Source organism: Plectrocnemia conspersa, unplaced genomic scaffold, assembly GCF_051122295.1.
Source record: "Plectrocnemia conspersa isolate PC_06_02 unplaced genomic scaffold, ASM5112229v1 ptg000001l, whole genome shotgun sequence".
Lineage (NCBI taxonomy): Eukaryota > Metazoa > Arthropoda > Insecta > Trichoptera > Polycentropodidae > Plectrocnemia > Plectrocnemia conspersa.
The window spans coordinates 27,435,001-27,447,860 of NW_028277165.1; the positions used below are offsets into that span (position 1 = coordinate 27,435,001).

Sequence of the window (12,860 nt, forward strand, 5' to 3'; positions counted from 1 at the left end):
TGTTAATAATATATTATGAATTAAATTTTATTTTTAACGTACGAGTAATATGTAAATTTATCGTTCGAGTATATTTATATATAGTTTTCTCAATGGCTACTATATTAACATTTAATTAATTATGTTTTTTTGTTTGTTTAGTAAACGTGGTCGACGGAGAGGCCTTGACCATCACCAAAGTTTCTCGCCTACACATGGGCGCTTACTTATGTGTAGCATCCAACGGAGTACCACCCTCCATCAGCAAAAGGGTCATGCTGATGGTTCAATGTAAGAAACAACCCCCAAACAACCCTTGAACCATCAATTATATCCTTGTTTATGTCTGAACGCTAAATGAAATATGATAGCAGAGCAACTTGTTCTTGAGATATAATATATACATACACCCACACACTCACACGATGAAAACCACTTGAAGCGACCGCCCTTGTTAGCAACAAGATGAAAATGTACCCCATTACGCAATACTGCTAGTTATTCTTTTAATGTATGTATGTGTAATATTATGTATGTATTGTATGAACGTATATAGCTTGGTTTATGGTTCTTTTACTATTTTTTGCCCTATATACACATTTTATAAAAATTTGCTTTACATTAGTGATTTTCTTTTTAATTAAATACAAATATGTTTTTTACATGATTTTTTTTGTTAAAAATAAGCTGTAAATTATTACACATTAATTATAAATCACATAGTTGTTCTAAAAAGCTTATATTTTTAATTATTATTTTGAAAAAATAATTTGAAATTAAAATTATTATTTTGAAAAAAAAAATAATAAAAATATATTAAAATTTCAGTAAGCTGCAAAAAATGTATCACTATGAAAATCACATATTTTTTTTATATACATTTATCCTAACTGCGTTAAATAAATGATGAAAAAATTACTAGTTATTTTAATCCGTAAATTTCCATCAGAAGAAAAGGAGCAAAGGGTGTAAAAATCTAAGGCACATAAACAGGATTTTGCTTATATGTAGATCTTGTAATTATAAAGCTAAAACGAATAATAAAAATATTCCAATCATTTGTATGGATAATTGTCTACCACTACTAAAATATGTTTTTATATTATTTATTATTTATTAAATATTTTTTTAAATACTCCTCCTTTTTTTCAGGATAATAAACATTACGGATTTATTATATTATTAATCATTTCAGTTCCACCGATGCTGTCCATCCCTAATCAACTGGAAGGAGCTTACATTGGCCAAGACGTTCAGCTGGAGTGTCACACGGAGGCATATCCTCACTCAATTAACTATTGGACAACCGAAAGGGGAGACATGATACTATCAGGTGAATATACATACATACACTCATTGTGTTGTAATGTAGAAGAAAAAACGTAACTAACCATAAACCTAGTGTGTTTTGCTTATATTCTTATTGCTGTTTGCGCGAAAGTTGGCCACGAAGCCAAATGGAAGTATTCCGAGAAACTTTACGACCGCAAGTTCTCCATTACTTGTGCTCGCGTAGATTCGCAAAACTTAATCAACTCGATTTTGCGTTTCTGCAAAATCATATTTTTCCAACTGCCGCATCTTTCGCATTATCTCACTCATGTTATGATATGCTTTTAGAAGTGCCTTTTAACGTCGACGAGTCTCATATCTGTTTTGTTATTAGATGATGAGTGAATTTAAAGAACTACACATGTAGTAGCTTACTAAGAAATTGCTTTAATGACAAATTAAATATATCATTATATTTTAAAAGGTTGTGAATTAGACTGCAATTAGCAAGTTTATATATACGCATAAAATAAATATCTGTGTCTTAATTTTGGAATGTGTTTTTATTATTAGGAAAAATAAGCTTCGTAGAAACGTGTTATGTGTTGCTTTCGTAAAGTAAATAATAACGCTGTATTTTTTTCAATACCGTATTTTCGAGCTGTTATCTAAAGGTCAAATGAATCCTAAGGGATTTAGGCACAATATCAAAACCCTACTATATAAAAACCATGCGTCAACTCCTCTTCAAGGAATAAATATATCTAAATATAAATAATGAATTAAATAGTTAAATATTAGTTATCAAAGAATATTAAAAGTTTATTTACCATAACTAAGTTAATGAGTCAAATAAAAAAAAACAAATACGGTAAATATTATATTTAAAGTGAACTTTCAATATACCCACGCAAAATAAACTTTATCAGTCAGATGATTGAAAATATTTATGTAATACAACTTTTAATTCATGTCGGAAATTATAGTTGAAAACGTATTAGGTTTAGTTGAAAATATAAAAAAAAAAATTTTAATCCATATTTTTTATATGAAAACCATAATATGTGTGCATTTTAAATATTCAATATGTGTTTACTGCATTACTGAAAAAATACTCTTTACTATCTTATTAACTGAGAAAAATTAACCTGGTTTTAAATACTCGTAACCAACTGTATATAGTTGATAGAATAATAAAACTGAAAATACATTAAATAAATGCTTTAGTTAATTATAAATTATTGCATAGTATGTTCTAAATATTTCAGTAATCATATTATCTAATTTAATTTTTAAATCTGTAATATGTATATATAATATATTTATAAAATATATATACTATACACAGAAATGTGGAAAGAAAAACTGCGCCTTAGGCAAAACCTGAATTTGGCACCCTTTCCTTAAAAAATAGTACTGATAAATGTTTTGTTATATGTATGAAGTGAGATAGACATATAGAATTTTATTTTTCGTTAGTTGTTGTATAGATAAATTTAATTTTAAATAACATTTAAATTTAAGTATAAAACCTTATATATAAATATGACAAAAAAAAATCTAGAATTAAATAATAAGAGATATATTTTTGTAATGCACACATTATAGAAGCCTTCTTATTTTGATTTTACAAAAAATTAAATATAGTATGTTTATTACCAGGAACCGTTAGACTACCCTTATTTACAAAATTGCTAATATTTTGTTACTCTAGGTTACTTTACTTATATTTGTTATAACCCTGTGGCAAAATCTATTTATTTCAATATGTTTATATAAGCTATCTTACATTTAAGTTGCGAAAATTTCTACGTAATATTTTTTTTATATATCCATCACATTCAAGTTTTTCTTAGAACTTTTCGCAACGCCCTTTTCTATCTCTATCGTATAAAATAAGGTAAAAATATTGAAAACACATCAAAACGGTTGATATTTCATTATAGAAATGAAACCAACAGGTGAAAAGTACGAGGCCGTGTCAACCGAAGGTGGCTACAAGAGGACCATGATGCTCAAGATCCGCTCGGTCACAGTCAAGGACTTCAGCTCGTACAAATGCGTCGCCAAGAATTCCCTAGGGGAGACGGATGGCCTCATCAGACTCGACGGTGGGTAACTCAAATTGTACAATTCCATTTCATCCTTTTAGTATGAGAATCTGTGAGGAATTGAATGTGATCGAGAGCTGAATTTGATGAATGTATGAGCGACGATATTTTATTTATGGTGGCAATCTGAATAGAAGTGATTCGCATTTGATTAAAAATCTGGTGATATACGAATGACAAATGGAAGTTTTAAATAAAGACGTATGTTACAGTTCAACTGTCATGAAAATATGTAATACCCTTAACTTTTATAAATATATTATTTTAATAAGTAATTTATTCTAAAATGTAAGATTAAAAACATTTGTATATAAACTCAAAAATAAATGTATGTTATAATGCAGTTTATACAAGTTACCCCAATGCGTCACGATGATTAAACAATAATTCATTGTAATATTACAATACACAATAAATAAAATATGTACTAGTAAAATAAAAAAAATAATACATAATATGAAATAAAATCATAAAATATTTAAATTGAATTACGAACAAGACCTGCTCCTTCTTGCTGACATTAAACAAATCAATGTACAATGACACTGTATTGCGGAACCGGATAGCGACAGTCAAAGGCGAATCTACTAATGCGGACATACTGGCTCTAACGGTGTGAAAAGGGGATGCGATCGTGATTCTCGAAGACGTTCTAGAATTTGTCGAGAATAGTTTGATTGTCTACAACGCCCTTCACTTATTTAAAAAAATATTAAGCAACGCAAAACTTGATGAAAATCATATCCCAAAGCTTCTCAAAGAAAGGTGTTGGGATACAAGAACGGATAATAATCAAATATCCTCTTATAAAGTTATATTAAGAACCATATTTTAACTTGTTAGATTAATAAGGAGTATTTCTTGTCATAGAAAACTCAAATAACTGACGGATCGTCAAAGTGAAATGCGTTCCTCATAACAAAGCAGAACACCTTTAAATATTTATTGCAGATTAATATTAAATATTGGTACAATTTAATTTAAAAATAATGATTTATATAAATATAAATTTTATATTTATATAAATATAAATTTTATTATTTTTTTTTTTAATTATTTTGGTGTGTTTAATTTAAGAATATTAGAAACAATGAAGCAACTGAAAAATAATGCGATTGTAATTAAACAACTGTGTGTTTACATTGTTTTAAGCAAATATTAAAATTTAAAACTTAAATATTAAAGTACCTTATTTTAACAAGTAGCTATTTTTTAATAAGTGTTAAATGCTTTAAAAGTAGTCTAAACTTAAAGCTTTGTTTTAATTATTTTTTACTTGAAACTATTAACTCATATTTATTTTCTTACGTTAGACTGATTAAAATTAAAAAAATGTATTTCCATACTTTTGATCTGACAAAATAATTTAAAATTATTTTTAAATAAAATTTAATAATTACTTATATGGTATTAGAAATTAATTTATGTAAAGCTATATTTTACAGTGAATTGTTTATTGAATACTTTTATTAAGTCTCTTATTGTTTTATTGTATTGTCAAATTTTCTATTAATTACAACTGGCGCACTTCCTGTTCCGTTTGATATAATATAGTTTTTATTTTTTTTAGTATTTATTTAATTCTACAGTCAAGAATCAAAAATTAAAAGTCATGCACTTCTTAATGATAAAACCAGTTATAGCAATATCATATATTTATATAAAAAAATAAAACCTGCAAATCCAATTATTAAAATATACTCTTCTTGTATTCTGTTTATTTACGCATTTTACATTATTATATTTTATACAAAAAAAAATCTAAATCAAAAAGGTTCGTGTTTAAATATTTAGTACATTTCTAATGTATATTTGAGCTAAAAGCTAGTAGGCAAAATCATATATAAATATATAGAATACAAAATTTGCCTCTTAAATAATTTTTATCATGTAGTTTATGTATACATACAAATAACAATATTGCAATAATAAGAAAAATTCATTAAATTAATAATACATATGTGCAACTTTTTGTCGTTTTAAAACAATATATAGAATAAAAAAATAGATAAAATATTTGCGCGATATCTGATGTATATTTTGTAAAAATAAAATTGTAATTTACTACTTATTTTTAGCTTATTAAATGACGAAACAAATAATTCACATGATATTTAGTCATAAAAATAAAATTAATTTGCAATATAAGAAAAAACTTGTGTCAAAACGCAGGATGTTTTAAACGGCACAAAAGATCTCAAAAATTACTGATTAAGATGTAAAAAAATAAGAACTTAACTAATTAATAATATGAAAATCGCTGAAAAAAAATTATCTTGTACGGTTCATGTAAATCAAGTTTGACTTAGGTATTTTTAACTTTTTGTGTATTTTAATTATACAATGTATTCTTTACTCTCGATATCATAACGAATTGAGATACCATGATTGTCCTAATTTATTATAATTATAAATAAATAAATTGCAACACAAAAAATCAATAAAAAAGCTAGACTATACCATATAGTGTATAAGAACTACTTTAACAAACAATATTATTAATAAAATATCAATAAACCATATTTTTAACCTCTGTTTTTTTATCTCAGAAATACCGGCGCCGTCCACCACGACGACAATCGCCCCTTTCCCTAGCATTATAATACCCTCGAGAAAAAAAGGTACAATATTTATTATTAATTTCCATATTTGCAATGCAATAAGGCACCCTACTCCTTGAAGCTTCCATTATTAACAATTTAATGAATATTCAATTGCAGAGAAGCACAGGAAAAAGCAAGCCAACAAGCAAAAGTACGCACAGAACAAAGTGCTGGACGAATACGAAGACTGGAAGGATCCAGGTACCTACATATCGCTTAACACTAATCCGATTGTGGCTAAATGCTTATTTAGGCCCTTGCTATTATGAATTTCGTTCAATTTCAGAGTACGAATACACCCTGGGCTCGGCCAGACCGCCGCCTTCGGCACTCAGCCCTGCGAATACACGTCACGTGAATTTTAACGTGGTGCTTGCTCTAACTGTAATACCTAACCTAATCAATATTGTAATATTGAAGAACAAGAGGTGAAACCCGATCTGGTACGCGTTAACCTTATACAATAAATAATAAACACAATAAAGTCGAAACAATAACTGATTTGTATTAATATGCTTAAGTTGTACAATATATAAATATTTAAAATAAATATATAAGGTGGGTCCAAATAAGAAACGATACTAAAAATAAATTGGAGATAAATTAAATTAGCCAACTTCCTGCACTTTTATGTTTTATGTGATTTAAGGTCATAGTAAAATTTTATTTAGAAAGATAGTTATTTAAAAAAAAGTCAATAATCAATTTAATTATGTAAAATATTTATATTCTTTAAAAAGATATTTATTTGTCTATTCTGCATTATTTTAAAAAACTATATACAAAAGCTCGTGAAAAGCATATGAACTTTTGCACTACAAGAAAATTCGTCTTTAAAACTTTGCTGACCTAAACAAATTCTTTTACCAACTTTTAAATCTACACAATTCTTGCAGCTTGTAATAGACAATTTTTTTACACGTTAGGAATAAAGAAAATAAAATGTGACATCACAAAGATGTGTTAATTGTTTTGTATTCATATATATTAAAATGTTTTTGGTACTGTTAATATTTTTTTATGCTGTTTTTCTGTATTCTATAATCAAATTATTTCACCAGATTTTTATTGTACCTTTTAAGCAAAACATAAATTTTCATAAAACTTAAATTTTTTAATTACTAAAATTGTTAATGATAAATCGTCATTTTTAGTATCGTTTAGATTTTTACGCCACCTTATGTCATGTATACATTTTAATAAATAAAAAAATGCTTTCTTTCAACGAAACAAACATGAAATATTTTTATGAATAATTAAAATTATTTTTTAAACTATATAAAACGTGTGAAATATATGTGATGCTTGATTTAAATTGTATATTGTTATTTAAAAAAATATATGTATGTAAAGATTGTGTATGGTTTTTTTACTTATGTTTTTGTACATTATCACGTTATAGAAAAAAACTTTTGATATTTATAAAATTTATCGGAAACAATTAAACGCTTAAAACGGTCAAAAACTACAAAATTTGCTAAACTGTAAATATAACTTTAACTAACTATCCATGTGTGTTTGAGTATTGAAACTAATACACACAAAAATACAAATATGTGATTAATAATTTAATGATAAAGTAAATAGAATTTTGTTCCTAATCATGCTTTTGAATGGATGAATATATTGTAAATAAACTTTGTTAATTTATTTAAATTACCATAATATAATACAATATATATTACCATTAGTACTGTAAATGTTTTTGTAAATTGATGAAAAAATGTGTTGAATAAATCAATAATACCGATATATATGTTTTATTTAAATATGTTATAATATAAATAATAACACGCGTTTATAAGCCTTATAAATCTATTATTAATAATTTTTAAATTATAATATTAATTAAATATTGGAATCATTTCAATTAAACATTAAATTATTGCAAATGAATAATCAAAACCCACACCCCTGTGTTTTTCTAATGATGTTACCAGTCATTAACTAAAACGATTTAATCTTCTCTACCAATTAAAAACCAAATAACATCCAACACGAAAGCAATAAGCTCAAATTGAAACATAAATCTATCAACACCCCACCTCTATGCACGTGAAAAGAATAAAGTGCATAGGGATGGTACATACATTCAATTGGGATTTTAATAATTCAACAATTGTCTAGATTTCCCATGGCTGTGCACAACCAAATGCCATGGCCAGACCTTATTGATTAAATCAAATATCTTTATCGTTTTAATCCTGGTCCCTTCCTATATTGAGGAATGGTATTTAAGGTAAAATGGCCTGCGATGTTTCATGTTGTAATGAAATACAACTAATTTTAACGATTAGAAACGCTGCTGTTTCCGTATGAATCCGCGTAACATTGTAAAATATACCAGACTTTAGCTTAAAACAGCTAAATAATTAACAATTTCAGTGACATATGCTAGATAAATTCAGTTATCAGGATTAGTGACCGAGTGGAAACTCATTTAACTAGTTCAACTTGAAAAGAGCTGTAACAAAATATGTAAAAAATGCAGATGGCAATATCGGGCGGATAAGCAAAAATTTCTTCTATGTTGACTAGTCTTAAGTGGCTTTGTGTTGATTGATTGGTTATCTGACCAACACTGGTCATTTGAGAAAGCTTGGACGAAGAAAAGCAAATGATTGATTGAGAGCCAATTACGTGATAACTTATATTTACCTCTAATTCATACTTTTGTGAGTTACAAGGTGATAATAAATTTGACAATCGTCCAATTATTAAAAAGCATAAAAAAATAAATAATGCTAATTTTCCGCAAGCCCCTCAGTACAATAGTTAGTTTTAGAAGTATATCTAAACTTATTAAAAAATGGTTTAAAGAGTTAAAACAAATGGTTTTAAATATCTGCGTGGCTATTATGCAATTTGAAGGTGTTCAAAAATGCTGATTTAACTTTTTTTGTCAAGCCAAGCCTTTGTTTCTAAATGCATTTTTTTTGTATAAAATCGCTTGTTTTCAAGATTAATGAGTTTTAATTGAAGCACTTCGAAAAAATGTTTGAATATAGGCAAATAATAACAAGAACTGCTTTTTATTAATAAATAGTAAACATATGATTAGGTTATTAAAAATCTGCGTGTGCTGGGTGCCAATAAAGAAAAAAAAACTTTTATTACAAGAAACACGTTTTAAGATTTATTAAATGCATTGTAGTCAATAATGAATATTATATGTAAATAATTTAATACAGGAGTGTCGCAACGGTATTTATATTTTTTTTATGTATTATTGTTACAGATATTAGGCTAATTTATAGAAATTCTTCTGAACCACCCTTTTACTTTCTTTTTCAAAAATATGTTTTAATTCCTAGGAATTAAAAAAGGATATAAAAATATTTGATATTATATTTTTAAATTCTTAATTAATCCAATATTTTTATTAGAGCAAAATTTTATTTTTTAAATATGTAAGTTTTGTAATCACTAAATTATATTTTTAAAAGCAGTTAATTTTTCATTTTAAATTCTGTTATTATTTATGGGCTTTAATTTTTATATTTTTTTATGATATTGTCTTAAATAAACTAAAACATACATGAACCTAATACAAAAATGAATATATTGTTTTTTTATATACATATATGTCGTTGGTTTTTTTGCATATAATGTTTTTTTTTGGAAAGCATTTTTTGTTTAAGACAATGAAGAAGGTTTTAAAGTTACTAAATATCAATAATTCTTTAACGTTCAGCAACTTTTAGCTGTGAGCTTTTAGAATGCCCTAAAGAGTCGCGATCGCGTCCCTTAATCTGACTATAGTGGCTAAGACATCAGCACTTCTTTTTGCAAACACAAAAATGTTTTTGCCAATAGCTATGAAAAGCAGGAAGAAATGTATCTAAAGTGTACAACATAATAGTTTTTTTTTATTTACTACTATAATATTTTTTGTATAGTGCTGTATGAAAGGCAACACGTCGCATTGGGAATACCTCTTAAGTAATAATGGTCAGATTTGTAATAACAAAATAAATAAAAACAATTAGTATGTATGATGATGTATTCTAGATTTTTTAGTTAAATCGACGTTAACAAAAACCATACGTGTTAAAATAAAACTAACTAATGAAATATTATCGCATAACTTTACTAAACAAAAAATCTTTAGCCAGAAAAATTCATTAAATAAATATATGTTATAGGAAAAAAAATCCTTTAGCACATCAAAGAACTTCATTTTAATAAATATTTAAAAAAACTATTATTTACAACTATGGTTATTGTAAGTAGTATTATTTTGTTAATAAAAATTTTAATTAAAAAAAAATCGGTTAGAAACAAGATTTGATAAAACTATAAATTAACTAAATACGTACATTATTTTTAAGTATTTTAGTAAAATTAATAGAGATTAGCTATATTGATCGCGTTAATATTTACTAGTAATAAAAAACAGTGTTTTTGTCTAATAAACGTGTAAAATCAACAGCGTTTTAGCAGTCTGCCTAGAAGGAATAATATACTATCGAACAACGGTGATATATTTTTATTTTTGAAAAATAAGCACACCATTAAAAAGCAAAATAAGCGTTCGTTACCATTAAGACAACAAATAGACAACACAGCATAATTCCTAAATGTTTACGGAGTTACACTAACTTAATAGTTGGTGAGCTCTAAGAGACATTTTTTAAATATAAACAGAGTCTAAAATGTAATATCGTCGTTTTTTTATATTTGCCTGTTTAAACTTTATACTTTACACTTCGCATTTAACTAGGAATAAACGAAAATATAACCCTGAATTCACATACAGTGGAGCTTACGCTAAATTGACACAGTCTCACAATCTTAGTCTGGATTAAGTAATTTATTTTATTTTTACGACCGTCAAACCTAATCGCATTGAATCGCTAATATATAGTTTAACTGGATCTTCAGAATTCTATGATGTTTCGCCACAGCACGAACGATACAGCACGTACAATTATACATACATAATTATGTTAATTTATAGCACGAATTGTAACCTTAATAATTTTAACTAAAAAGCAACGCATGTGCCAAACTCAGGTACCGCAAACTTACTTAAATAATACTAGAACGATTTACGATAATATTAAATTAAGGTGTTTTATATTGTCATAAAATTACTCTAAGCTGCTGTACAATATATAAAAATATTGTGTTAACCCTTTGAACGCGTTATTCAAAAATAATATTTTAGTTTTTTTTTTTTTTTTTGAAAAATGCAAATTTTACCTTGATACTGTGTTTAAATGTTCTGATTTCTTAATTTTTATTCATTTAAAATGATATTTTATGTTTATTCACAAAAAAAGTCTTTTCTTGAAAAGCATTTTTTTTACTGATTTTTGCGGAAAGAGATAAAACAATCAATTGGCGACTTTAGTCGCTTTCCGAGTTCAAAGGGTTAAGGCAAAGTTATTAAAAGACAGTAAATTTAGCTAAAATTTGTAGAAACCTAACCAATATTATACAAAGAATACTATAAGAAACAGCTAACATAATAAAATAAGCACATATTATTGCGGTTAAAAACGTGCACATTTGATGTGTTACAGTGTTAATACATATCAGAATTAGATTTCGCTTGGACACCAGAAATCAAAACCATGACTCTTGCACCATAAATGGACCATTTATTCACTGCGCTATTGCCGGCTTTTAATAATTCACCAATCGCCTAGATTTCCCCATGGCTGGTTACGTGCCGCGGCCAGACTTCATAGATTAGAATTAAATAAATATTTATTGTTATCATCCTGGCGGTATAAATTATCCGGGGCCATTTTAATCCCGCTACAAATAACAAGGGAGGATCATAAATAAAATAAACCGAATTCAGGATGGAGTTAATCTCGTAGTTGCGGCCTGCGGCCGAAATAAATTTCCTTCTTAGGTTTTACGGGTAAGTTAAGGCCCGTGGCGGCGGCTGGCTGAGGTCCACACTTTGGGATACCCGGCCCGGGGCGACTTTTTATTGGACCTTAATGGCCCGCCGCTAAACTCCGTTTGTTATGGAGTCGATAACCTTTCCGAGGAGGTCCGAGCCGCGGCGATCTTTTGGCCCAATGATGCGGATTCCATAATTTGGACGCAGTAAAAGTGCGAGTAATACACAATGTTTATGAGGATTGGGATAATTTTGAAACTAAATTGGAAGGTCAATAAATTGAATTGCTTGATTAGGACACGCAAATGTTTTGCTATGCTATTTAACATTTTAATATAATAATTATTAAATTCTAACTAATTTAATAGTTAAAATTAAACTCTGAAAAATGTAAATGACACTCTTTTAAAATAATTTATAAAAAGCAAAATTTTTATTGGAAACCAAAACTTTAATTTGAAAGGTAAAATTAAAAAAATACTCAAAGGGATACACACGCAATATCAAAAAAAAAAATATAGAATATATTAAATTTCAGAAGATAACATTATTTTATACATGAAAAACTAACGCCTAAAATCATATATTGACAAAAAAATATTTTACATTTTTATATACAACATGGACACGCAAAAAAGTGGTTTGTAAGCCAGATATGCTGTGCTTAATCGATAAAGCTAAAGCTTTAGATTGCCTTAACTAGTTACGCAAGTTTAAATTATACTAGAGAGTAGTTCCAGCAAACATCATTTGTACAAAATGTATGAAATTACATTATGCTGCTCTCACTCATGTTAGTCTACTGTTTAGTCTCTAACTTTTCTATAAAGCTACACTAAGCAGTTACGATAAGAATTAAAACATTCAATAGAAATAGTCAAAGTGAGAATAGATTGTCAGCTCTTGCATTAATATCACTCAAAAAAAACTTGTAAGACTTAGACAAATTGAAGAGAGACAGTATATTCAATAGAAATAGTCAAAGAGAGAATAGATTGTCAGCTCTTGCATTAATATCACTCGAAAAAAGCTTGT

General features: G+C 27.2%; 1 protein-coding gene across 2 annotated transcripts in view; it reads left to right on the forward strand.

Annotated features, from left to right (window-relative positions):
• Positions 1 to 6,548, forward strand: part of LOC148239485 (lachesin-like) — an 89,026-nt gene extending 82,478 nt beyond the window's left edge. The window contains exons 7-12 of one of the 2 annotated variants that reach the window (XM_088185676.1): positions 142 to 270; positions 1,175 to 1,312; positions 3,198 to 3,362; positions 5,912 to 5,983; positions 6,083 to 6,166; positions 6,252 to 6,548. In XM_088185676.1, the coding sequence (XP_088041802.1) occupies positions 142 to 270; positions 1,175 to 1,312; positions 3,198 to 3,362; positions 5,912 to 5,983; positions 6,083 to 6,166; positions 6,252 to 6,397 (734 nt within the window). In that variant the 3' untranslated portion in view covers positions 6,398 to 6,548. The remainder of the gene's footprint in view (positions 1 to 141; positions 271 to 1,174; positions 1,313 to 3,197; positions 3,363 to 5,911; positions 5,984 to 6,082; positions 6,167 to 6,251) is intronic. The other variant, XM_088185681.1, reaches the window with a different exon arrangement.
• The last annotated feature ends 6,312 nt before the right edge of the window (positions 6,549 to 12,860 follow it).